General features: G+C 39.7%; 1 protein-coding gene across 1 annotated transcript; it reads right to left on the bottom strand.

Moving 5' to 3' along the window:
* Positions 1-3,861: 3,861 nt before the first annotated feature.
* TWF1 (twinfilin actin binding protein 1) lies at positions 3,862-23,997 on the bottom strand. The gene is made up of 9 exons (XM_063323111.1): positions 23,799-23,997; positions 20,535-20,612; positions 17,855-18,033; positions 16,490-16,585; positions 14,451-14,555; positions 9,734-9,859; positions 9,386-9,536; positions 8,840-8,961; positions 3,862-7,131 (listed from the first exon to the last, which is right to left on the bottom strand). Exons 1-9 carry the CDS (start codon positions 23,821-23,823, stop codon positions 6,961-6,963), a joined length of 1,053 nt encoding a protein of 350 aa, XP_063179181.1. The 5' UTR covers positions 23,824-23,997; the 3' UTR covers positions 3,862-6,960.
* Positions 23,998-24,025: the final 28 nt, after the last annotated feature.

Below are 24,025 nucleotides of genomic sequence, written 5' to 3'. Positions count from 1 at the left end.
TTCTATGTTGGCTTTTTGGTTTGAAGGATTCACAAGCAAAAGAAAAATCTTGCATTGCAAATGCAAAAATACTTACAGCTTTCTTCCAGTGAATTCTGTGTGATGAGAAACCATTTAATTTTTGTTCAGAGGAAGAGTCTTAGCTACTTTGAATATTTGACACTTTAGGATTCCATAGGGCTTATAAATACAGACGGTTTATTTTGTTAAGGGGGACAGAATAATAATAATTCTATGAAGACTAATTCTGCATTTTCCTTGGTCAAATAATTAAGCTCTTTCACATATTTATGGATATGTATGTATATTAATAAATAAATATTAAAAAAAACCCAACACAGAAATCTTTCTTACAGAAACACTGACAGATCAAAGCAGACTAAAAATGGAATGAAAGTGACTAAAAAGATTCCAGATACTTTGGACTAAGTAGGTATGAAAATATTACCCTTGTAAATGAAAGGTTATTTTCATCTAAACCTTTTTTGCACCTCATGAACTTTTTCTCGACAGTTTACAGGTATAAGATAATCTGGTTTACAGCTAAATTTGAAATCCATGATTATCATAGAAAAAGGAAACAATGAAAAATGATCTGACTGCACTCAGGGATATATATATCTTTGTAGAAAGCATGTGATTTCTAACACTTGTATTTATATTAGAACAACTCTGCTATTAACTCATTCTGTATTGCATTTTAAAACTGATATAGATTAATTCAGAAAAAGGTATCCACCAAAACAGCTTCTAGTTTTATTGAGCATAAATTGTAAATAGCTGTTAACATAAACAAAAACTCCACATGATCATTGCAGATGATTTTTTTGAGTCTTGAAAACAACAATCATTTTACGCTGCTTGCGTTTCTGATAATGACATTAATTCTGCTAAACTCTCTGAACATGGTCGTCCAGAGAGGGAAAAAAAAAAGCTGCTATAAAGCTAAATCAGAATAAAATCTGCTGAAGCCATTCTTGTTTTAAACCGTCCCCAGCTGTGAAGGTTTTTTTATTAGATCATATTTGCTTTTTAGCATTCCCTGGAGCTAGGATACATCCCCAGTGATGTGTACGTCCCTCTGAAGCCTGTTTGCTGTGGTAACTCCCCAGTCAGCGCTGGTCACCTCTGGTGTGGTAAACAATTTTGTTTATGCCCAAGCTGTTGATGTTCTAAGTATTGGGAGACTCTTAACTCCAAGCATGCGAGTTCCTGTTCCTCTCTCTTAGTAGATGAAGACTATTTGCAGCGCTGCTGTCAGCACCTAAGTTTTGGCAATGATTTTCCCTCGCTCACTGAAAATGCGATGTTAGCTACCCTTCCATTATAGAAAAGAAAATGTCAGCCCTTTCCTTGCAGCAGAAAAAGCCCATCTTCCTCCTTGTTCTTGTATGAGAAGATCAATGCATTCTTACGCACATTTGTATTTCTATTCTTTTTACGTTGAGAAATAGCAAGCAATCTTTAAAGACTCTGTCATTTTAGAGGAAGGCAGAGTGCTATACATTTCACCTGCATTTGCTCGCCTGCAATTTCTAGTTCAGACCAGGCCCTTGAAAGCACCCAAATCCCCTTCCCCCTCCCCCTGCCCCAAGATTTTTTCCGAGGTCTTAATACAGTAAAGTCAGCACCTACAGACACTAACAGGGGCTAAGAGTAGCTGACTTCTGGTTCGTTTATTCCCTGCAAAAACATTAAACTAGCCTAGGATCCATACTTCTTTGGATTAATTACTACAGTAAGGCTTTCACACAGAGTCACAGAATGGCAGGGGTTGGAAGGGACCTCTGGAGATCATCTAGTCCGACCCCCTGCCAGAGCAGGGTCACCTAGAGCAGGTTGCACAGGAACGTGTCCAGGCGGGTTTTGAATGTCTCTGGAGGTGGAGACTCCACCACCTCTCTGGGCAGCCTGTGCCAGTGCTCTGCCACCCTCAAAGTAAAGAAGTTCCTCCTCATGTTTAGGTGGAACTTCCTATGCTCAAGTCTGTGCCCGTTACCTCTTGTCCTGTCGCCGGGCACCACTGAAAAGAGCCTGGCCCCATCCTCCTGACACCCACCCTTTAAGTATTTATAAGTGTTGATAAGGTCCCCACTCAGCTGTCTTTTTTCCAGACTGAAGAGACCCAAATCCCTCAGTCTTTCCTCATAAGAGAGGTGTTCCAGTCCCCTCATCATCTTTGTAGCCCTCTGCTGCACCCTCTCCAGCAGTTCCCTGTCCCTCTTGAACCGGGGAGCCCAGAACTGGACACAGTACTCCAGGTGCAGCCTCACCAAGGCAGAGGGGGAGGATGACCTCCCTCGACCTGCTGGCCACACTCCTCTTGATGTACCCCAGGATGCCATTGGCCTTGGCCACAAGGGTACATTGTTGGCTCATAGTCATCCCGTTCTCTGTGAGTAAAGGGATTATCTAGTTCCATAGAACTGGTGGTGAGAGTAAGCCTGGTACCCATTCCTGGTGGGTGAAGAGCGCTGGGAATGGGAGATGTTCTCAGGATAGAGGGCTAAGATGGCCAGCCTACGTCCTGTCTTGGTGGGGAAGGTGCCATGAAGGGCATCTGAGGATCGCTATCCTCATATCACTCAGTGAAAGAGCCAACCTTTTGCACGTTAAGGGTCTCAAGAACTGTAACATAAAGCAATTTACTCACCTCCAGAAAGAAGTATGAACAAAAACCAGCAAGAGTGATTTATTACAATTCCAACTAAGACTAGAAAGAAGCAGCAGGATAAAAGCAAATGCTAATGAGCCAAAGAAAATTGCTGTTAAGGAAATCTCTTATGAAGGGCAACAGTTCTCCCCTTGGATGCATCAGGAGGTAACAGAACGGCTGCTGTGGGTCAGAGCAGATGTGTCTGCGCAGCCCCAGGGCCAGGACATGAGCCATTAGTGGCTGCTGAGGACAGAGTGCAACAACAGGACACGTATGTGGAGATACTGCACTGGAATGTGATGGCTTTATGCAGTTTGCAGCTCATTAACTTTGAACAGGATGGGAGGAGGTCATTAGGTGTAATCAGTTCGTACAGTTGCCTTTTGAGCCAACACACCTTTCACCAGCCATAGTACTTAATATGATTGAAATGGGAAGCCTCATCTTTATAGCTGGTGCAATGAGAGTTTTTTTTAACACCCACTGACCAAAAGACAAATAAAACTGGTTCTGCTATTCATGGTCACATAGAGGCCTAGCCTATCCCCTCCTCTTACAGGAATAGCGTCTTCCTGTACAGCATTTAGCATTAAAATTATTCTCTTAAATCCTAGTTCAACACATCTTCAAATTTCCTTCTCTCAACTGCAAAATTGCCGTATCGCTGATTTCCCTGTGGACGTGCGTTGGCAGGACATTTAAAAGAAAAGCCAAACCGCTAAATGTTCTTTTCAGCTTGACTTTGAGTCAGTAGGAAGACTTCATGCAACCTACTTTGAGTTTAAACAAAAAACCATTAATGGAACAACATCACTTGAGCAGTTTAATTATACTACCTCATGCTGAGCAAATAACAACAGATAGAACTGTTAAATTACTCATCAACTACTTCAACATATTAAAACTTTTTGAAGGGGCTTATTATTGCAAGCATAAAAACCTCGAGAGATGAACACACTTGGATCATGCTGCGGAGGCCTCTGTGCTGCTTCCGTAAGGCAAAAGGAAAGTAGCTGTTTCTAACATAATGATTTTTCTCCAATCGCAAAAGCCAGGAATTCTGTTTCTGCCCATCTCCCTCCTTGCACCCTGCAATCACTTCTGTGCTGCTTTCCAGTCCCGCAGGAACTGCCCGTTACAGACCGTCAGGTTAGAATACAGATCTTTGTTAAAGAGATTAGGAAATGATTCGGACACCACCAAACTAAAGCATCAATCTTTATTTATAAAGTAAATTACAAAATAGATAAGGTAAACTTAGTTAATTTTAGCATCTGAAGGTGGTTTTCATTGAATATATAGACACCGTAAATCCAAAGTTTCCTTTATCAATGTGTTTATCCAAGTAATAGAGCAATTATTACCTTGATTAGTTTTACAAACCTCTGATAGGAGTGTTTTAAAAGATCAAATACTTCCTACCTTGCAACAGAAACATTTCAAAAATAATTACCTGTCATTTTAATTAACTATTTAATAGCTTGTGAGTTAAGTGCAAGCAGCTGCATTGCTTTTGGGCTTTATGAAGGCCAACAATAATTTGAACGGACACTTTCAATTATTAAATGACCAGAGACAGTTAAGGAATAACTTTCATTAATGCCCTCATTTTGTGCTGGCTCTGAACATTCATTAACAGCAGTAGTGTTATGTGAGGCAACTACGCAGATGTAAACGTGACAGATTTTCCAAAAACATCAGATGCTTCTTATTGCTATGTCAGGAGAACAGCTACGAGAGGCCTGGAGGGGCAGTCGGCAGCGCAAGACTTCACACGGTTATCTCCTCGGGGAAAGGCGAGGGGGAAATAAGCTCAGGACATGACTTTCTGCTGGCTGGTCGGGGGTTTGTACACCCACATAGAATATTTTGAAGGAAGAGAATTTACAATGCCTGGTTTGGGCCAAACTCTAAAGCAGCTCATTATAAAGACCCTCACATAATCACTTAACCAGCTCTCAGCATCCTCCAGATTAAGCTTTCTACCTCCTATCCTCATCTGCCTAGGTCAGGATTAGGGAAAAAAAAAAAAAACACGAAACAAAACACAACATGCACATAACCGTAACAGGTCAAACTCTTCATTATTTAAAACATTTGGTATCAAAAAGCTGAACTTCTTTACTGGCTCAAATAAGCGTAAAAATGTATGTGCACTCTCGGTATGGCTGACGCGTGGGCAGGAATACTAAATTCAAACAAAAAACCCTCCAGCAGTAATTTTTAACTGCTACATTCAAAGGTTTCCCTTTAAAAAACAAAACAAAACAAACAAACAAACAAACAAACCAAAAACCAAACCAAAGTGAAGTGGGTGTGCTGAAAAGATTGAGTTCAACTAAAAATACATTTAATTACGGTGAACAATGAGCTGTGCACACATTAATCATGTTTAAAAACACAATGACATTTGCCTGACAGGTACTTCATAAACGAAACACTCCAAAGGGCAGCTCCTTGCCCTAGAGGGAGAAGGCAAGAGGCAGAAAAAGAACACAGTAGCTAAGGGCAAGCAGATTAGCTGAGGATCAAGAGCTATTGAATTGGAGTGATGTAGTGTATCAGATTAAATGAAAAAAGGTGAGGTGTCAAATTTCTACAGCGTAGAAAAAACCACAGTAAACCCAAAACTATTCCAATCTTCACATTATGTAGTGCAATCCCAGACGTCAATAACAAGCTAGTATCTCCAAACAAAAAAATATAGAAGATAAAACAAATTTTATCAGGAGCTAAGTAGTGTCAAAGCATTATTTCCCTACAAAACTAGGTTAAAATCTGTCTTCCACCAGGTAAACACGTGATTCAGCTCTATAATGTGTACACCCAGCATCTATGATAATACGCTGTGAACCAAGACTTGCCAACTCCCATGTAGCTTTAAAAAAAAAAATTTCAAAGAACACAAAGCTCATATACAAGACACTAAAAAGCAAGTCCCCACTGGGGAATATAATCTCTCCGCTAGTATTTGCCTCATTACACAATTTTAAATATTTACGGTCATCCAATACTTGATTTCCACATCTAATGCTTTTTTAATCCACTTATTAAAATAATCTAATTTTCTTCTTCCTATTAAACACATTACTCATGGTTCAATCAAGTTTAGACTATTCTGGGTGATTTTAGTATTTTGGAGAAGGGAAGAGGGAGGGGAAAAAAGAAAAAAAAAAAAAAAAGAAAAAATCCTAACCAGGTGCTGCCAGCAGTTATTCAAGACCTAGTTGGATTTTGTTACAGATTTAAGTTACTATTAAAGTTCAAACGTTCAGGAAAAGTCATTTTCAAAATACTTTGAAAGTTAAAACTGCAGTTGATACTGCTAACACACTAGAATCTCAAGAATAACTCACCATTATGAAGCAAGTCTATTTCCATTTTTACTGAACTTACACAGTTTTAGATCCAAGTGCATAGATAATCAATTATTTATTAGAAACTTTAAGCATATTGCTTCAAAAGCAGCTCCATAATCTACTGAGTATACTAACTCATGCACTTTTAATCACCTTTTACTTGGTCATTCAGTACTTAATATGTAAGGCGGATGAGTGGTATAGAAGTCTGGAAAAGCTTTAGTGGTTTTATGTCATATTTCTTTAAAAGATAATTCCATGAAATTAGTTATAAATTTGAAATGAGCATGCTTTTGCATGGGAAAATATCCAGCTGTTCCTGAACACTTGCATTAATTGATGGATAACGGATTTGAGTTTATCTTTTCTATTACAAAAAAAAAAACAAAACCCCAAACAAAACCAAACCAAACAACAACAAAACCCAACAATGCACCATGGCAAAAACTTCTATAGTACTATTGTCCATAAGAGCTACAAGGAAAACTAAGGATTTATCTGAGACAATGCTGTATAGTCCTTCAGCTCTTCTCACGTGGAAAGTCTCACGGGTTTCAACAGGCTACTCCTAAGACGACAGGTCTGTTCTCTAGGTACAGAGCTGCAACTTACCCACAAAATACACGGGCCACAGTCTTATGTCTGCAAAGTTTATGATCACATGTACAGCTATTAAATAATGGATTCTAATTTAAAATAAAGGGGTACTAGCTTAGTCTTCCTCTTTTAGCTTTACAATAATTAGCTCTTCCACATGTTATAAAACACGGTCAACAAATATAATCATGTAACAATATAAAAAGTGTTGAGGTCAGAAGACAGAAGAGTAAAAAGAGCCTTTTTTTTTTCCCTAGCATCTATGAATGGAATGATTTCAGTTCATCACCAAAAGCCAGAATTTAATTTCTTACTGTAATACTTTATAACAAATGCAAACAACAGTTTCTAATCACTCGGTGTTTCAGTCTCTGCTGGACCTCTAATCAGTCTTCGTATTCCCCTCTTCCCCGCAGGACCTTTCGGTTTAGCAAAACTTTGTTTGTGAGCATGTTGTTTTGGATGAACCTCTTCATAAAGAAAGTCAGCAGTTAACTCATCACCATTATCTATTTCAATCTGGGAAAAAAAGCCAACATTCATCATATTCATCTTAAAGACGTATTTAAAAACATTTCAAAATTTTGCTGAAGTTCTAAATACTGTATTAAAACCAGATGTGCAGTGATGTTCAGAGTCTGGCATGAAACGTTCTCCATCTTGTGCCTAATGCCCTGAGCAATCTTGGACAGTTTTTCTGAGAATCCACTATACTCTTACCGGTATTAAGTGTGATTTGACTTAATTATTTTTCCTGAAATATAAGCACAACTACACAGTACATATGCCAAGAAACTTCCTCTGTCCCAAGCTTTAGCACAGGGTACATATTAATACTAACTAGGAGTGCACATTCCATGCGGAAACAAGGGCATATTTAGTCATCTATAAAGTATTCCTCAATAAAAGATAAGAAAGCAGCGTGCCGATCTTTCAGAACTACAATGTCCATTCTTTATTCTCCCTTCTAAAATAAAAAACTTTTCATTGTCCCAATGTAATCTCCACATTTTAAGAATTAAAATTTTTCACTAAAACGTGCTTTTAACACTAACTGCAAAAGCAATGTGCCTACATATTTTTGTCTCTTGGGATAGAAGGGGAGGAGTACAAACAGCTTACATGATTAGCTGGCTACTGCAACTCAGCAAGTACTCAAGCCAGGGAAAAGCTAAAATAAGTTTAATGAACAAAAGGGGAGGTTGTTTTGGTTTTTCAAATTTAAGCATATAAACCTGAATGGAAAGAAAATACTGTTCTCCAGCCAAACCCCACTCTTTCGAATTGCAGGAATTTAGAATTCAGAGAAATGCCTTGGCCCTGCTCTGCTGAGCGCTCGACACTTCATGGCCTGCCAAACCATAGCACTTGATGGGCTTGTCAGCCACGGTATTGCTGTTACAAGTCCATCCTTCAGAAATACGTCTATGGGAATTTCAGGAGTCACATGGTGCATTTATTTTCTTGTTGAAAGGAAATTTCTGAGAAATGATTGCATATAAAAACACGTAGTGATAATCTACTTAATTCATGTCACCTTGGTTAAAATGGTTAGTATTAACTCTGCTATTTTTTTAGATAGACTTAGATAGATTTAGATAATCCCCACAGAAACCAAGCTTCAAATATTTTCTAAATATGCAGCACAAGTGTTAAGAATGTAACCACAAGTCATGTATTCCATAAATGGACCATTCCGGTGGTCTCTGCTCTGGAAGTGAGAAGCAACTAATTCCATAGTAGTAAAATCTACACAATGTGAAAAGATCAGCTTACTTGCAAATCTTTGTTTGCCCCATCAAGGACTCCTAAAATACCAGTTTTAAGTTCCAGAACTGCAGCTTGAAATTATTTTGAAAATCCCTAGATAACCTTTGCTTTAAAGGAATTTAGTGTTCAACAACAGCAACGTGTTGTGGTCCAAAATACGGCAGGCCTTGTTAGTTCTAAATAGTCCTTCAAAGTATTCTCAAAACATGCCCTTGATGCACAAGGATAAATTTGTTAAAGCTATGAAAATGCAGAAATTATGATCTAGAGAAAAGCTTCTATGACTTGACTTTGTATCTGGAGCTTTATCAAGAAGTATTTCTTGTTTAGGACAAACTTTAATAGTTACACAACACTTTTCATTGTTTAGAGTAGGCGGTGGCAGAGACAGTTCTAGTTAGACATTAAGAATGGAACAGAGGGATGGAGAAAATATCAGTATACCCAGTGTACTTACCTTTCTAATTATCTGCATCCACAGCTGTCTTTCTACAATTTCTAACAGCGGACTTTTGCAACTAGAGTAGAGCATTCGTTCTCGTATACTACAGGTATATCCTGGCATAGAGTAGATGAAAACTGCAGGAAAAAACCACAAACCAGACCATAACTATACTCCCATCAAAACCTGTTTCATAAAATCATTTACAGCAGAGAGACGTTGCAAATCAACTATGCAGTCTGAAAGGGAAAAATGTAACACCGTTCTGGATCTTTTTTGCTTCAGCAGTGTTTCATTTCCAATGGGGCATGACAGAACGGCCAGTATCTTTATGTTTTCACATGACAACTGATTTATGGGTGTTCATAATCAAAAGGGATAGCTCACTACTTTCTAAACATAAGGACTCTACAGAAGTCAGTTTCACAATCAAATGACTCTGAAATTCATGATCATGCTGACAGACAATTTACTTTTATGACACATCTTTCTCTCTGCCTCAAATTACTAAATTACTTGAAACAAGCCAATTAAATTTCATATTGGGGAATTTTCTCATACCTATGGATTCCAAATAGTCTCCTTCATGGGCATGCTTATACAGGAAAAAGTGGTAACGCGCAGCATCCTTTGGAATTCTTTTTGGCAAGTCCTTAAGTTCAGTATGAAGCGTGTTGGCCAAAATAATAGTTTCATTTTTCATATCAATTTGCTGTTAACAAAGCAAACCTGAATATAGTTAATACACAGAAAGCAAACCAGAGAACACGACAGGATGAAAAAAATATTTAATTAATCTAATACAGGATAGTAATTTATCAATGTACGTCATCTGCGCACATTGTTTAATGTGCGGGTAATGTATTTTATACTCACTATTAAAAAATAGTTGAAGTATTTTATACTTGCCAGTTGTACATAATTCAGTTTCTTATTTTTCAATTTCTCCAAAGCCTGAATAGCTTCTTTTGCAATGGGGAATGCTACTCCTTGCAATGTTTGATGCTTGGTATCTACACCAACGTCCGTCTGTACCTGGAACACAAGTCAACAGAGAAGATGTAAACAGAAACCTTTGCAAGCATCCGTTTGGTTTCATACAATAACTGACAACGCATTTCATGTGGTTACACACAGAGTCAGCAGGAGCTATTCCAAGAATAAACTACCCTAAACATCATCCCCAGATACAACAGATTTGCATTTTTTAATTTACAGGTCACATTCTCACGCTTACCTGAAAACAGTTTCATATCTTTGAAACAGCTAGCTTTGCAGAGCCAACAGAATCATCAGAGGGAAAACTGGCTCAAATGTCAGTGAAGAAGCTCTAAGTTAAATTCTGGTATAAAGATACAATAAGCCAGGAGGAAAGAGCTTGATTTTCATATGCTGCATTATACTTTTGAACTGACAATATTGCTTATAAACTTTGTTGTATCTTGAAAAATTTTAGATCAAAATATACAAATGCCATTTCTAGGGAGTCAAAATTTTTGGAGGAAAAGAGAAATTCTAACAAAAACAGATCTTCTTGAAGGAAAAGCAAAGCAACTTCACTCCCTCCTGCTTCAACACTCTCCCCCCAAAAGCCTATACCAAAAAGAAAGCAAACAAACCAAAATCTTGACTTCTAGAAAGTCTAACACAAAGTAAAAAAATCCAGGGTCACTGCAAGCTAGACAATTGTTCATAATCCAGTTATGTTAGTCGCAAATTATTTGAGAGAAAAGAACAGTTATTTTAATGCCATTTTAAAAGAATTTATGTTTATCTTAGCATTCATGAATTTTCTCTCAAAATGAGTTCTGGCCTCCAGTTTTCCCAAGTCTGAACTTATTGTCTAAGTATTAGCTTTTGAATATATTGACTTCCTGTTATAATTTCACAAATTTCAGAAATACATTTAACATTGGTGATGAAACAGCAAAAGTCAGAAAAGTGTACAAAATGGAAAGCATGGGTCTTAGATCTATCAACTAGAAGATATTCAGCTTTAATTAAAAAGGCATGCTAATGAAACAGGAAACAAACTGATTAAAAAAATAAAAAACAAAGATACTCGGGGAAACACTAAATTATACTCCACATTTTAACGAACAGCTTGTCGGCAACAAGGAAAGAGGAGGAAAAAGCAGGTGGAAGAGTTTACTTACGTATAAAGATTGACAAATTTATGAAGAAGGTTAGATAAAAAACATTTGCAAAATATATCTGCATAAAAGCCCGATTAGTAAACATAAAAATAAGCATCACAAAAATAAGAAACCATAATAAAATACCATAGTGTATAAACCATATTAAAATACCAGTATTAAAAAACCCAAACATAAAACCAAGCTGTGAAGCGTGGTAAGGAAATGAGAGGCAAGGGAAGAGAATAACCCAACGTAACTCCAGATCTAAGAAAACGAACAAAATCTACTTGTCCATACTGCAACATATTTCAGACCGTTAAAGCAAAACAAAAACACCTGAGTCAAAAAATATTTCAATTCACAATTGTTAGTGATGGCTGCTGAGTGGAGTGGTGGATAAAACGACAGATGAAATTTCCTATGAATAAATGTAAAGTAACATACGCAAGAGGAAAAAAATTCTTCTACCCATGTGGTGATGGGAGTTAAGCTAGCTTCTACCATTTAGGAGGACCTTGCAGGTGGCACTGAATATATCCAAAAATATAAGCCCAGTGGCCAGTCTTCACCAAAAAAAACAAAACCCAAACAAAACCAAAAAACCCCAACACTCCCCACCCACATATGAAATGTTATGAATTGTTAGAAAAAGAGTAGAGAAGAGAACACATCATTACGCACTGTAGATACCAGTAACATGCCTGCATCTTGAATACCACATGCAGTTCTGGCTTCCCCATCCCTCCATCTCATAAATTACATAGCAGAACTGGAAAAACTGCAGAGAAAAGCAAAAGGATCAGAAGAAGGGAGTGCCTTATTTAGGAGGAAGAACTACTTAGATTAGGACTCTTCACCCCAGAAGAGGTACCTGATAAGGAATACAACAGAGGTCCATGGACATAGAATTATAGAATAGTTTGGGTTGGAAGGGACCTTTAAAGGTCATCTAGTCCAACTTCCCCTGCAATAAGCAGGGACATCTTCAACTAGATCAGGTTGCTCAGAGCCCTGCCCAACCTGACCTTGAATGTTGCAGGGATGGGGCATCTACCACCTCCTGGGGCAACCTAGTCCAGGGTTTCACCACCCTCATCATACAAAAAAATTTCTTCCTTAAATCTAGGCTGAATCTGCCCTCTTTGAGTTTAAAACTATTAACCCTTGTCCTATCGCAGCAGGCCCTGCTAAAAAGTCTGTCCCCATCTTTGTTATTGAAAATTAATCCCCTTTAAGAATTGAAAGGCCACAAGGAGCCTTCTTTTTTCCAGGCTGAACAATCCCAATTCTCTCAGCCTGTCCTCATAGGAAAGGTATTCCATTCCTCCGGTCATTTTTGTGGCCCTCGACTTGTTACAACACATCCATGTCTTTCCTGTGCTGAGGGTTCCAGAGCTGGATGCAGTATTCCAGGTGGGGTCTCACCAGAGCAGAGTAGAGGGACAGAATCACCTCCCTTAACCTGCTGGCCACGCTGCTTTTGACGCAGCCCAGCATGTGGTTGGCTTTCTGGGATACGATTGGCTTTGTAAAAGGGGGAGGGGGAAAATGAGGAATCACTTCATGACTTTTCTCTGCCTTCCCCACACGATCTGTAGGGATATCAGAATAAACTAGCAGATAGCAGGTGATGGCTTTTTACACAGTATTTTGTCACGCTGTGGAATATGCTGCCAGAGGATCCGTGGCTAACAAAAACGTTGTGTGGATTTAGAAAATGACAAGACTACATGATGGACAAAAAACCCATTAAGAACAACTATATAGTAAGGCATCATCTTTTGCTCAGGAAGATCCCTACCTGCAAACATTGTGGCAACAGAAGAGTATTTGAGGGAATTATGGCCATCTTGCCTGGCTCTTACACCCTTCCTAGATTTCTGCTGTTGTTCACTCAGGGACTTGACAGCAGACTAGGTGATCCTCTGATCTGACCCAATAAAATATTTCTTAGGGTAATTAGGAAAGAATATGCATATGGAAAACTATTTTTTTTTTTAATCAGAAAGCTTTCAGTTTTCTGAGGCTAATTCCAGTCTTCATAAAGGTGGAAACAGCGAAGACAGAAATAACGTAAGTTCATGCATTACAAGATGCTTCAAAGCAAGCCAAACCGGCAGCAATCTACAGTTTATGTATCTCTAAAAAACACAACTATCGCTGCTGAAGTTTCATAATAGCACATAAGGTTTTAGTCTGCATGAATCACCTGTTAAACACAATGTATGTAGTGCATAAGAGATAATACTAATAGCCAGAAATGATCATCAATACCACAGAAGATTTACATTCATTAGTGGGTTTTCTTTTAAAGCTGTTCAAGTGAAATGCGGTGTTTGATAATGAGTGCATTTCTACATTGCATTAATCAAAATTAAGACATGGAAAATAACAAAAGACGCCACTGAGAAAAAAAAGTCAATAAACAACCAAATTGCAGCAACGTCACGGTAGAGTGAGAACATTAGAGAAGATACCAAGCTGGATTTAACACGATGGTTTGCTGACATCCAGCTGCAGAAATAAACCATGTACCATGTACACATGTACCATGGCTGTAAAATACAAGCCTAAAGAACTAGTAAGATCAGCACATGACCTATTTTAATACATCTCTGAACACAAACAGTGACCAAGTGAAGGGAAAACGTGAGAAAAGAATCCTTAAACTTTTTAGTCAATAGCTAGATGGCAATCATCAAATTATTTGTTTAAAGGCATTTGTTAGAGGTTTTTCTATAAAGCATTTGTAGCAAAAGCAAATCAGTCTCCTAAAAGGACTAGCTACTTGTTTTAGATTTCTATTTTATTTTTATTGGAATTCCATTCACTTCCTCAGCCTTAAGGACACGTGCACTGGTGCTGGAAGCTAAGTGTGTTTCCTCTAGGGATAAGGCTGCTGAAATACTCCTGGCAATAATTCACTGCAACATTTGCTATTTTGTGTTTGCTTTACAATTTCTGCACCATGGGAAGTGTATGTATGTAGGCAATCACAGAATGGTTGAGGTTGGAAAGCACCTCCAGAGGTCATCTTGTCCAACCACCCTGCTCAATCAGGGACACCTAGAGGGAGTTGCCCAGGTCTCCGTCCAGATGGCTTTTGAGTATCTTGAAGATGAAGACTCCACAACTTCTCTGGGCAAGCTGTGCCAGTGCTCGCTCACCCTTCACAATGAAGCACATCTAGTGACACTAGAAGCATGTTAAGGGCCAAAGCAGCAACAATTAAACTCTGTGGTTGCGGGGCCTCTGACTCAGACAGTAGGCCTTGCAAACTGAACAAGATCACGCCACTTCAACTCCAGCCATCATCATCCTACAAACTCAACTCACTGAGAGATAAATTTATATTTTTATTCATGCAAACTTTCTGAAGCTTTCCATTTTCTGTTCTGCCTTTTTTTACCCTAGAAAGGCTTTTTCCTACAATACGTTTGGAATTCTGCACCTAGTTTCCCACCCATGCTCTAAGACGTTATAGGTACCTCGTTAATCTTAATTTGTCGAAGTTCCTCTTCTGCTGCAGTCAGAGGTGCAGGGGAGGACTGCGATATCAAATATTTTTTATATCCATTCAGTGAAACATCATCCTGAAAGTACAATATCAATATTGATCATTTTTGATAATAAAAGTTTTCTTCAAAGATACTCTATGCAGCATAAAAAAAGCAGTTACTTCTCATACAGTTATGGTCTTTTTTGAATTGGTTACAAGTGTAGATGCATTTGCAAATTCAGCTCATTTTCCTGTACAGCAGGGTCCACTGGCTGCTCTTGTACCCAATTGTATCGCAAGCAGCATTTCCGCAATCAGTCCCTAACTACCTTGCTAATTCAAAAATTAGCATTAATGAAGACCGCATGCATGAAGTAATTAAGTCTTCTTGGACAAAACCTCACAAAATTGCCACAATTCTAATAAATTAAAAAATATATTAAAATCTATTCTCTAATAAAATTTGCATGCTCAGACTGGTAGCTTTTTGGTAGTTTTCTACATAAAAAATGGGAGACAGAAATGCTGTGTTAGGACAGGGAGTAAGCACATGATACTGCAAATAGTTTAGGATGGAACATCACAGACATGATGAATTCTCATTATCACTTTGGGAAATTCCTTAATACTCTGTGTCAGTTCTGGCCCTCTCCAGAGAAGTTGATACCAGAGGCAAATACTGTTGTACTTTTATAATTAAGGTGATCACTCACAAAAGGGCAGGACTTTATGCAATCGTATGAATGTGATTTACACTCAAGTTATGAGGACAAAGAGAAAGCTCCTTCTTAGCTTTTCCCTTTCTGAAAGAGACAGACCTTCCCAAATACAATTTCCAGTGCCAATGTTGCATTATGTCTTGTTTCAGGAGCACAGAGGTATTGAGGTTAATACACATGAAGTCGCAGGTGAGATCATAACCAGGTTCTACCAGGATAACAGAGCTGGTTGCAATTAAATCATCCGCGTGTCTAACAAAATAAAGACAGAGTAATGCACTGGATGCTGATGATCAAGATTCTGAGTGAGGTTTGCAACTTAAATACTTTGAAGAACCTGTGATTTTCACACGGATGAACATTAGAGGCCAGCTACAACTAAGCAGCTTATAACGACACTAAACCCAACAATTTTAAGATCTATTAAGCTGTAACATAACGATCTTGGAGAAAGTGGGTTACACTGACTTCATCCTCTAAGTACGCCAAACACATTCTGAAATAACAGTAATAGGCAAATGCAATCCTCCTTCCTTACAATTGAGAAGGAAGCTCAGACTTGTGCCTAGCCCTACGGAATCACGGAATCTTCAGAGTTGGAAGGGACCTCTAGAGATCATCTAATCCAACTCCCTTGCTAGAGCAGGATTGCCTAAAGCACATCCCTCAGGGCTGCATCCAGGCAGGTCTTGAAAATCTCTAGAGAAGGGGACTCCACAACCTCCCTGGGCAGCCTGAAACTCAAAGAGTCCAAACTCTACATATTGCATAGACTGCTAATGGTTTGGTGCAAGTGATGGTGAGAGATTAGTTGATTGAATGGGCAAGAAAAAAATAACGACCTCTACCGGTAAACCCTCTTAGCAACTCAGTTATCTACTTCTCTAGAATACAGCCTCTCCAGAGAGGTTTGTTAGGTAATGAAGGTTAATGCTGAATATAAGAAATTATTTACTCAGTGAGCAGCAGAATTATTAGCCCCATGTCCTTAGGGACTTCTCTGTCCACCATAACAGCCCATGTCTCTTCCACAGTTTTTTCCCCACTACAATACCCTCTATTCTTCCCCAAATCTCAAACTCCCCCCCCTTCCTTCGGAACCAGCTCCATCTGAAAGTGTTAACTATACTTAGTTACTTGTTCAAATGAGAGCAATTACATTTTAACATTTGGATAATACACATAGCTTTTAACTCTATTTTCCTTATAATCAAATAAGAGCAGAAACACCACAAATTCATACCAGTAACATCAGCTACTGTATTTAGTATTTAAAGTCTGTGTGCTGACTTTAAGAAGAAAAACATACCTGTACAGTTCCAAATACTTCATCCTTAATATGACCACCTCCAAATTCTTTCTTAAGTGTTGCTCGCGTTGCTGCATACAACATTTTTTGACGAACCTAGCATATCATAAAACAGTGCTGATTTGGTTTGGGTTCTTTTTTTATTTTGATGTACGCAGACAATACAGCACATTGGTGTACCAAGTCCACTAACAAACATCTTTCTGGAATAAACATTTTAAGTGTTGAAACTGCATTTTGAAGATGTAATTCTTACTAAAGAATAAACTCTGGATCATGACACTCACACACACTATTAAATTCTCAAGGGCATGATACTATGCATTATTATCAAAGTAGTTCCAAAACTAAATTGCAGCTTAAGTAAGAGCATGAGCTTTTTTTCAAATGGTAAAAAAAATGTCAACATAATCTTTACTAATTTTAAATGGGAAAACCCACAATTGTTTAGATCTTTTGTCACTCGTCTGTGTACTAATGGATACAACAGGTACAGAAAGAGCAGACTGCAAATAACTCATCATTATTTTTTATTTGATAGTGACTCCAGATAGTTTTGGTTCAACTACAAAGAGGAAAAATGAAATTTTCTGCAGGCAGATCTAATGATGTTTGTTCCCTATCAACTTGTGTCTAACATAGTCACTTATTCCTCCCCGAACAATCCCATCTTCCCACCTTATTTCATCGTCATGCCATCCTCACCACTATACCTCACCTTTTCCACCTCTTCTCTTCTATGCACTCCCACTCTTGGTCTCTTGCTACTTCATAACTGCTAGTGAAAGTAGTAAGAATATGGGAATAGCTTTACTTTCTGTCTTCCCTTATCTCACATTCCCAGAACCCGTACACAGCATCCTAGTTTCCCCTAAAAATCCTTAACTTTAAACTCAGCTCCCCACTCTGTTCTCTAACTATTGACTAAGAAACAGTATATTCTGTGGCAGATTACAGATCCACGAGTGCCAGCTGGACAGCCAGCAAGCCAAACAGAATGAACAGCTTGAGCTCACACTATAATCCTTCTCTCTATGATAACACCCATTGAGATTTCTGTCCTATATTCTTCCGTAAATTTTCATGAAACACTGACAGACAAACAAAAAGGGCAAAAACATTGTCTTGTCTCTTCCAGTCAGGCTAGAAATAAATTGGATGAGCTGCACTCCACCTAGACCCGCTGATATTGCTCCTCAATCAGCTTCAAGAAGGACATTTTCCCAGTTTTCTTGAGAGAAAGTGAGGGGAAGGTTGGGGAATGCTTCATTCCTCAAGTCCCCTTCCTTCATATCTAGGATTCAGATTAAATGGCACTGTTGAAAAATCATTAACAGCATGAAGCCTCCAATGACTGTTACTTACAGGAGAATGATCAGGTGACCACGCAATGAAGATCCATTCATATCCTTGAGCATTCTGAGAATCTAATCTGTATAATATATAACATGGTTGCTTGTCTTCAAGAAGGGGAAGGACAAAGGCATCATAATCCTTTTCCCATGATCCAACTGGCCGCCTAGAGGATCCCACAATAAGCTGCTCTATAATCAAGAACCAAAGCCACAGGTTAGCAACTATACAGTTAATACTGTTTTTTTAAATTAGCAACTGCAATAAATAAACAGTTAATCAGACACTCCATCTTTCATAATATTGTCCACAATAATGGACAAGAACGAAAGTCAAGAATACTCAGTGTGAAAGCAGGTGAATTCCTACAAAAGCTGTGTATGTTCAAATTCTAGCTTACTTTAACCCAAATACAAATAGTTGAGGAGTAACGTGCTGGTTGTCATCAAGTTCTTTGATCTGAAGGGTAAGACTGATGTTAGTGTTTTTAGCATAATGTACATAGAAGGGAAATAAAAGCTGTCTTCTGCCAGTTAGTTTATTTTCAAATTGGAATACGTAAGTAGAAAAAAGATGAGAGTAAGCTTTTGAATTTTAGAATTATTGACGCTTTTGCTATAACATATTAGCGACTGTACTCATTGTAAGGGGTCAATAACTCAGTTATACAGTGAAAAGAGTTTGGAATTAATATGCTTGCACTAATGACTCTAACTTGACTATGTAAGTAGATAAACCTCTCTAATACAGCTTCATAACTATGGTCTCTTTAAATGACTGAAGTTGTTTATTATGTATAATTGGCTTAAGTCTGTATAGAATACTTCAGATGAGATTTAATTATGTGAACAGCTGTAGCAACAAGACTTTTATTTATAAATCACATCTCAGCTTCCAAAGGAAAGTGTCTTTCAAAACATGTATCAGCTTCCCAAGAAATACTAGTCTCCACAATCAAAACAGAAACACCTTGTTTAAATGGGACCCTAGAACAGTTTGAGGACCATCATAGTAGCTAATATACAAAATAGCTTTTGAGAGTCTAGGACCTAACTTCTAAAACTTCAGACAAAAGTACAACAGTATACAAATGCCTCTACAGCAAAAGTTTCAGAGCAAGACACAGTCACAGAACATGAACAGCTCAGGGAGAGGGTGTTTGACCCTTCTCTGAATTACATGCTAAGTAGCTGAAATCGTTCACCTAGACCGGAGTATTCAGGATGTACTTGCCAATTCTGAACTCTAGGTGGCTTTATACTCACTTGGATTTAAGGCAGAAAAATAAAAGCAGAGGAATTCTATTGCCCAGCAGCAAGCCTCTTATTAATTCAGGTTAACAGAGTTTCAATTTGACTACTATCTGTTGACAAAGGGCAGTTGCTGAAAGCTCCTGCAGACAGATGAGGCATCTGTCCCTCTACCAGTATTCTGGGAGTTTTAGAGGTTTCTTTTTGAACTGTAGCAAACAGTATCAAAGTCTGGATTCTGCTTTTACAGAGTCAAAAGGCATATATACACACACACAAACACATAAACATAAAAAGGAAAAATAATGGGGAATGTCTTCCATTTTTATCTTATTTCTAGGCTTCATTTCATATTAAAAAGTAGCATACACACAAAACCATATTGTTTTATCTTGCCTAATGGTAAAAAAATAAATAAATTCAATGGTACATCAGCATTTCCTACCTTGTGCTAGTGAGACCTTACCACAGTGACCTGCCTATAATATTACTATTGCTACTTCCTTAAGGAAAGCAATATTAAAATGTCAGAAAACATCCTAAAAAAAGCAAGCACAAAGAAGACAACAGTAGGTTATTTACATAACAATAAAAGCATGTATGTGTATGTACATGTACATAAACGGACCTTCCTCCAGCTAACAGGTATTTCAGTGTATTGTGAATGAATGAATTCTAGACAGAGCAAACAACCCAAAGTGGGCATTTGATGTACTTGAAAAGATGGACTAAACCATGAAGTGTCTTATACAGTCAACCATCATTGCTGTTAAAACAAAAAGTATTTATGCCTTCTATCTTGCAATGTTTGCAGCATTGATCACTTACCAATAAGTTCAAAGATCAAACTCAAGTTCTGCAAGAAATTTTGTACTTTTATATTCATACATACACGTGAGATTTAAGGAACAGTTTTAGCTTTGAAAATTTGTACAAAGTTACAGATTTTTAAAGATATTTTCTATGTAGCCAGGTTAATACTTAAACATCTGCTTTAACAGGACTTTCTACGTGCAGCTAATCCCAGTATAAAAGGCAGATAACATTTATACTTCATCTAAAGTTACTAGCTGCTGTGTATGAATCTCTCTAATGAAAGTAACCAAAGTGCCAAAATACTACACAGGTATGGAATTTTTTTCCTCTACTCTTTCTTTAGTAAGAAGGTAACAATAAGCTCATTTATATTATCCATATGAAATACACAGCAGTTCTTGGTAAAATATGAAATGACACTCAGAAGAAAAATTCAAATCCAAAAGCACAGTAGCATTGTACTGACAAGCTTAGCCTCATTGAAACTTCGATCTTACCTTCTGTATATGAAAGACCTTAGTAAGTTTTGCAGAGTTTTGGGTTTTTAAACAATTGTACACGCAGGTCACTAAACCACCTAGAAAATATCTAAAAGACTCAGACAAAAAGATTAAAAATTGACTAACCATTGTCAATGACTATTTTTAAAAGCCTGTATTGTCCATTTCTTGCTCCAACAAAGGTATCTTTAACACTTCCACTAGCTGAAAAAGAGAAAATAAAAGTAGCCAAATTAGCACATTTCACTTCCCTAGGACAAAGAACATTCACAAAGGTAAGAACAACACTGGAAAAGCTTACAACTGGCCCTTCAAAGTTGGACTGAAAAAGGAACACGGGAGTGATGTTCCCCCTATGCTGTATACTGTTGCAGCCACCAGCACGCCACAAAAATATGACAGGCAAGACTACAGAACAGCCCTGCTTTCTAGCATACCATATGATTTTCAACATTGTGAAAATTAAAGATGACATCATATCATCACTCTCAGGTTTCAGAGTTAACACAGCAACACAATAAAAATATGATGCACCTCAAATTACAATAGCTTCATGAAGTCTGCAGGCTTAGTACAAACTTTCAGACAGAAACTTTATGGTCGCCAGGAAAGTTTTAGAGCTTGTCTGGCAAAAGTGCTGGTCTTTCCTGAGGACACCTCTCTGAAGAGTACAAGTGAAGGCTGACACTCATTGCTCATCTTTCTTATCACCTTATCTTATTGTATGTATCTTGATGACATTGTTCAAACCCCAACCTATTGCAACAGGATAGCTTTATACTGAATTTACAAAGAGGCAGTTAAAAATATTTTAAGATGTTCGTAATTCACATTGACACTACACCGCAAACACAACAGACTCACTTCCCTAAGCACACTGAAGAACTGTGCTTGAGTCACGTGAAGATCATTCTTATCTCAACTGCTCTGCTAAATAATTGAGTCCAAATCAATTTAATTATACTGTAGACAGGGGGTTGTACAGCATTTATTCAAGAACACTTCTTGCAAGCTGGTCCTTTAAGTAATCCTACAGCATAGTACCAGCAAAACAAACATCAAACCAGAAAACAAATAAAAAGGATTATTTATAGCCAGGTGGAGGCCAACTGAACAGATGGTCAGATGGTATCCAGCAACATTACTGCCCATACTCAAAACATTTTAAATTTATGCCCATCAAAGTGATGCCCAGGCCTATTTTGAAATTCCAAAACAGCATGGGAGGGAAAGGGGATATTAAACAAGCTGAACTGCATTGGGTTACCAGTTAAACCCCAGGTTCATCCCAGTTAGCATCTTCCCACTAACCAGTGCAGACTCTCACTGTAATTTGCTGCCAGCTTTTCTAATCGTCTCTGCCAGTCCTCACTGTTCCATTCAGCACGCAAACACTGTGCCACTTTCCAGACCTTTCAGTTCCCCCAGGACTCTTTTTTGTCCTCTTCTTCTCTATTATCTTTTTGTTCTTTATTCTCTCATTTCAAACCTACACACCAAAACAAGCCCAAAATACGTCAGTCCCTGCACCATTACCAAAACGGTGACAGCTCCTGAAGTAACATTTTGAGACAAGACATTTGAGAAATCATATCACTATCAAGTGATCTATGCTTTTTTTTCTCATAAAGGTTTTAAAATTCACAACAGAGTGATATTATTTTCTACTTAAACTTTATGCATAGCGGAGACCTACAGAATTAAAATTTGGGTTTATTTCACAAATATTTTAGAGGGAATGTTATTTTAAAATTAGTTAGAAGACTGTGAACATATTCTAGTGTATTTTCCTATACCTCAACGCATTCTGTGACTTCCTACACTATTTATCTGCACTGGCCTGTTTGAAAGTCCAGTCCTTTTAGCAACTGCCTGGTACATATCACTGTCCCCATGACTTCATTTCTGTTTCCAGAAAAGAGCAGCCCATGCTGCCAAATCTTGCAATTGTTTATGAGTGACAGTAGCCTGTTTGTAGCTAAAGCCAGCAACGGCACAACAAGGGATGCTTTGCTGCAAACAAGACCCCTGATTAGTGCCTGCCAAGGCAGGATCTGTGCAGGAAAGCTGCCGAGTTCTCTCTCTACAGCTCTCCTCAGAGGACAAAAGATTCTCAAAGACACGAAGGAGAGCAGCAGAAGAGGTTTAGCCGCTCTTCTTGCTTGTGGTAAGCAACAGGATATTCTTCTGCTCCTCCCTCCAGCATTGCCAGGGGGGAGAACAAGGAAATGAAGAGCCACTATAACAGTTTTTCCCAGCCTGGGAAAAAAGCTATCCCAGATGCACCTCTGGCCTGAGAAAGGTTGAAGAACTTAAAGCCAGAAGCAGCAAAAAAGAGCAAAGACTGGCATGCAGGGGAAGGAAAAGAAGAGAGGAGAAAGTGTGCAGACCAAATGCAGCCAATGGACAAAAAAGGGAACAGAGGAGCAGTTAAGGGCTGCTGTGGCTGGGACAAAAGTCACCTTCAACAATAAATATGGGAGAGCAGGCAAAGTACACGGTACAAGTCACCAAACAAGCAGACTGCAGAAACCGAGACAGTAAAACCCGACCCCCCCCATAATCCTGCGGTATAATCCCTGTTTAGCAATTCTGTGATTCGGGGGGACCTGGTAATACTGAGAAACAATGCGTTGTCTTTTTTCTAATTGCTCCTCACATCCACCAAGGCCTAGAAATAGGGGGGGAGGGAAAAGGTTCCCTCACACTTTTCCCTTTTGTGGCTTCCAGCGATGGGATTTTTAGTGGGCTCCCTACACCGGGGCTCCTGGACCTCAGGGCTCCCTCCGCAAGGGGCCCGGCGGCGACCCTCGGCAGCCCCCGTGCTGCCCGAGCCATCCCAAACCCCGGGCAGGCGACAGCTCCTCCAAAAAGCCGGGAGGTGCCCGGAGAGGCCCCCCCCTGCCCCCACGCCAGCCCCGGCTCCCGCCTCACCGCTCCCCCCGCCGCCGCAGGACAACCTGCGCCCGGGGAAGTCACCTGAGCCAGGGCGGGGGGCAGCCCCCCTCGCCATTTACGGGTTTCTGCCGTGAACAGTTTCCTCAGGCGGGCTCCCCGCCGCTCCGCCGTGCGGGCAAACCCCGCCTGACGGGGGGTGAAGCTCCGGGCTGGAGCCCACGGAGCGGCGGCCGCTCGGGGCCGATGCCAACGGCACTTTTCCCCCCTCCGCTCAGCTCGACCCCCCCCCCGCCATCCCGCGGCGGAAAGAGAGGGGCTCCTCCAGCAGCCAACAAAGAGCCTGGCAATGGAGAAAATTCCGCTGGGAACGGGCCGTTAAACGGCTACAACGGCCGCCCCCCCTCGCGCCCCGACCCGCGGGGAAAGGCGCTGTCATGAGGGGCAGGTGGGCACCGCGGAGGCGAAGGAGGACGGTTAGCGCCGCGGAGGTACCTTGGATCCCGGTCTGGTGGGACATGTCGCACCGCCGCTCCGCGCCTCGCCCCGGGGCAGTGCCGTGCAATCCGCCGCCGCCTCCCGCCTCAGCCCAGCCCGGCCCGGCTCGGCTCGGCTCGGCTCGGCCCGGCCCGGCCGCGCACACGTGACGCGCCGCCGCCACTCAGCGGCCGGGAGGGAGCGCGGCGCCTTCCGGGCCCCGCCGGCCCCGGGCCCGGCTGCAG

The sequence above is a fragment of the Chroicocephalus ridibundus genome, chromosome 1, assembly GCF_963924245.1.
Source record: "Chroicocephalus ridibundus chromosome 1, bChrRid1.1, whole genome shotgun sequence".
In the NCBI taxonomy this organism is placed as follows: domain Eukaryota; kingdom Metazoa; phylum Chordata; class Aves; order Charadriiformes; family Laridae; genus Chroicocephalus; species Chroicocephalus ridibundus.
Note: the sequence above shows the minus strand (reverse complement) of the source record. Positions and strands in the feature narration are given on the sequence as shown.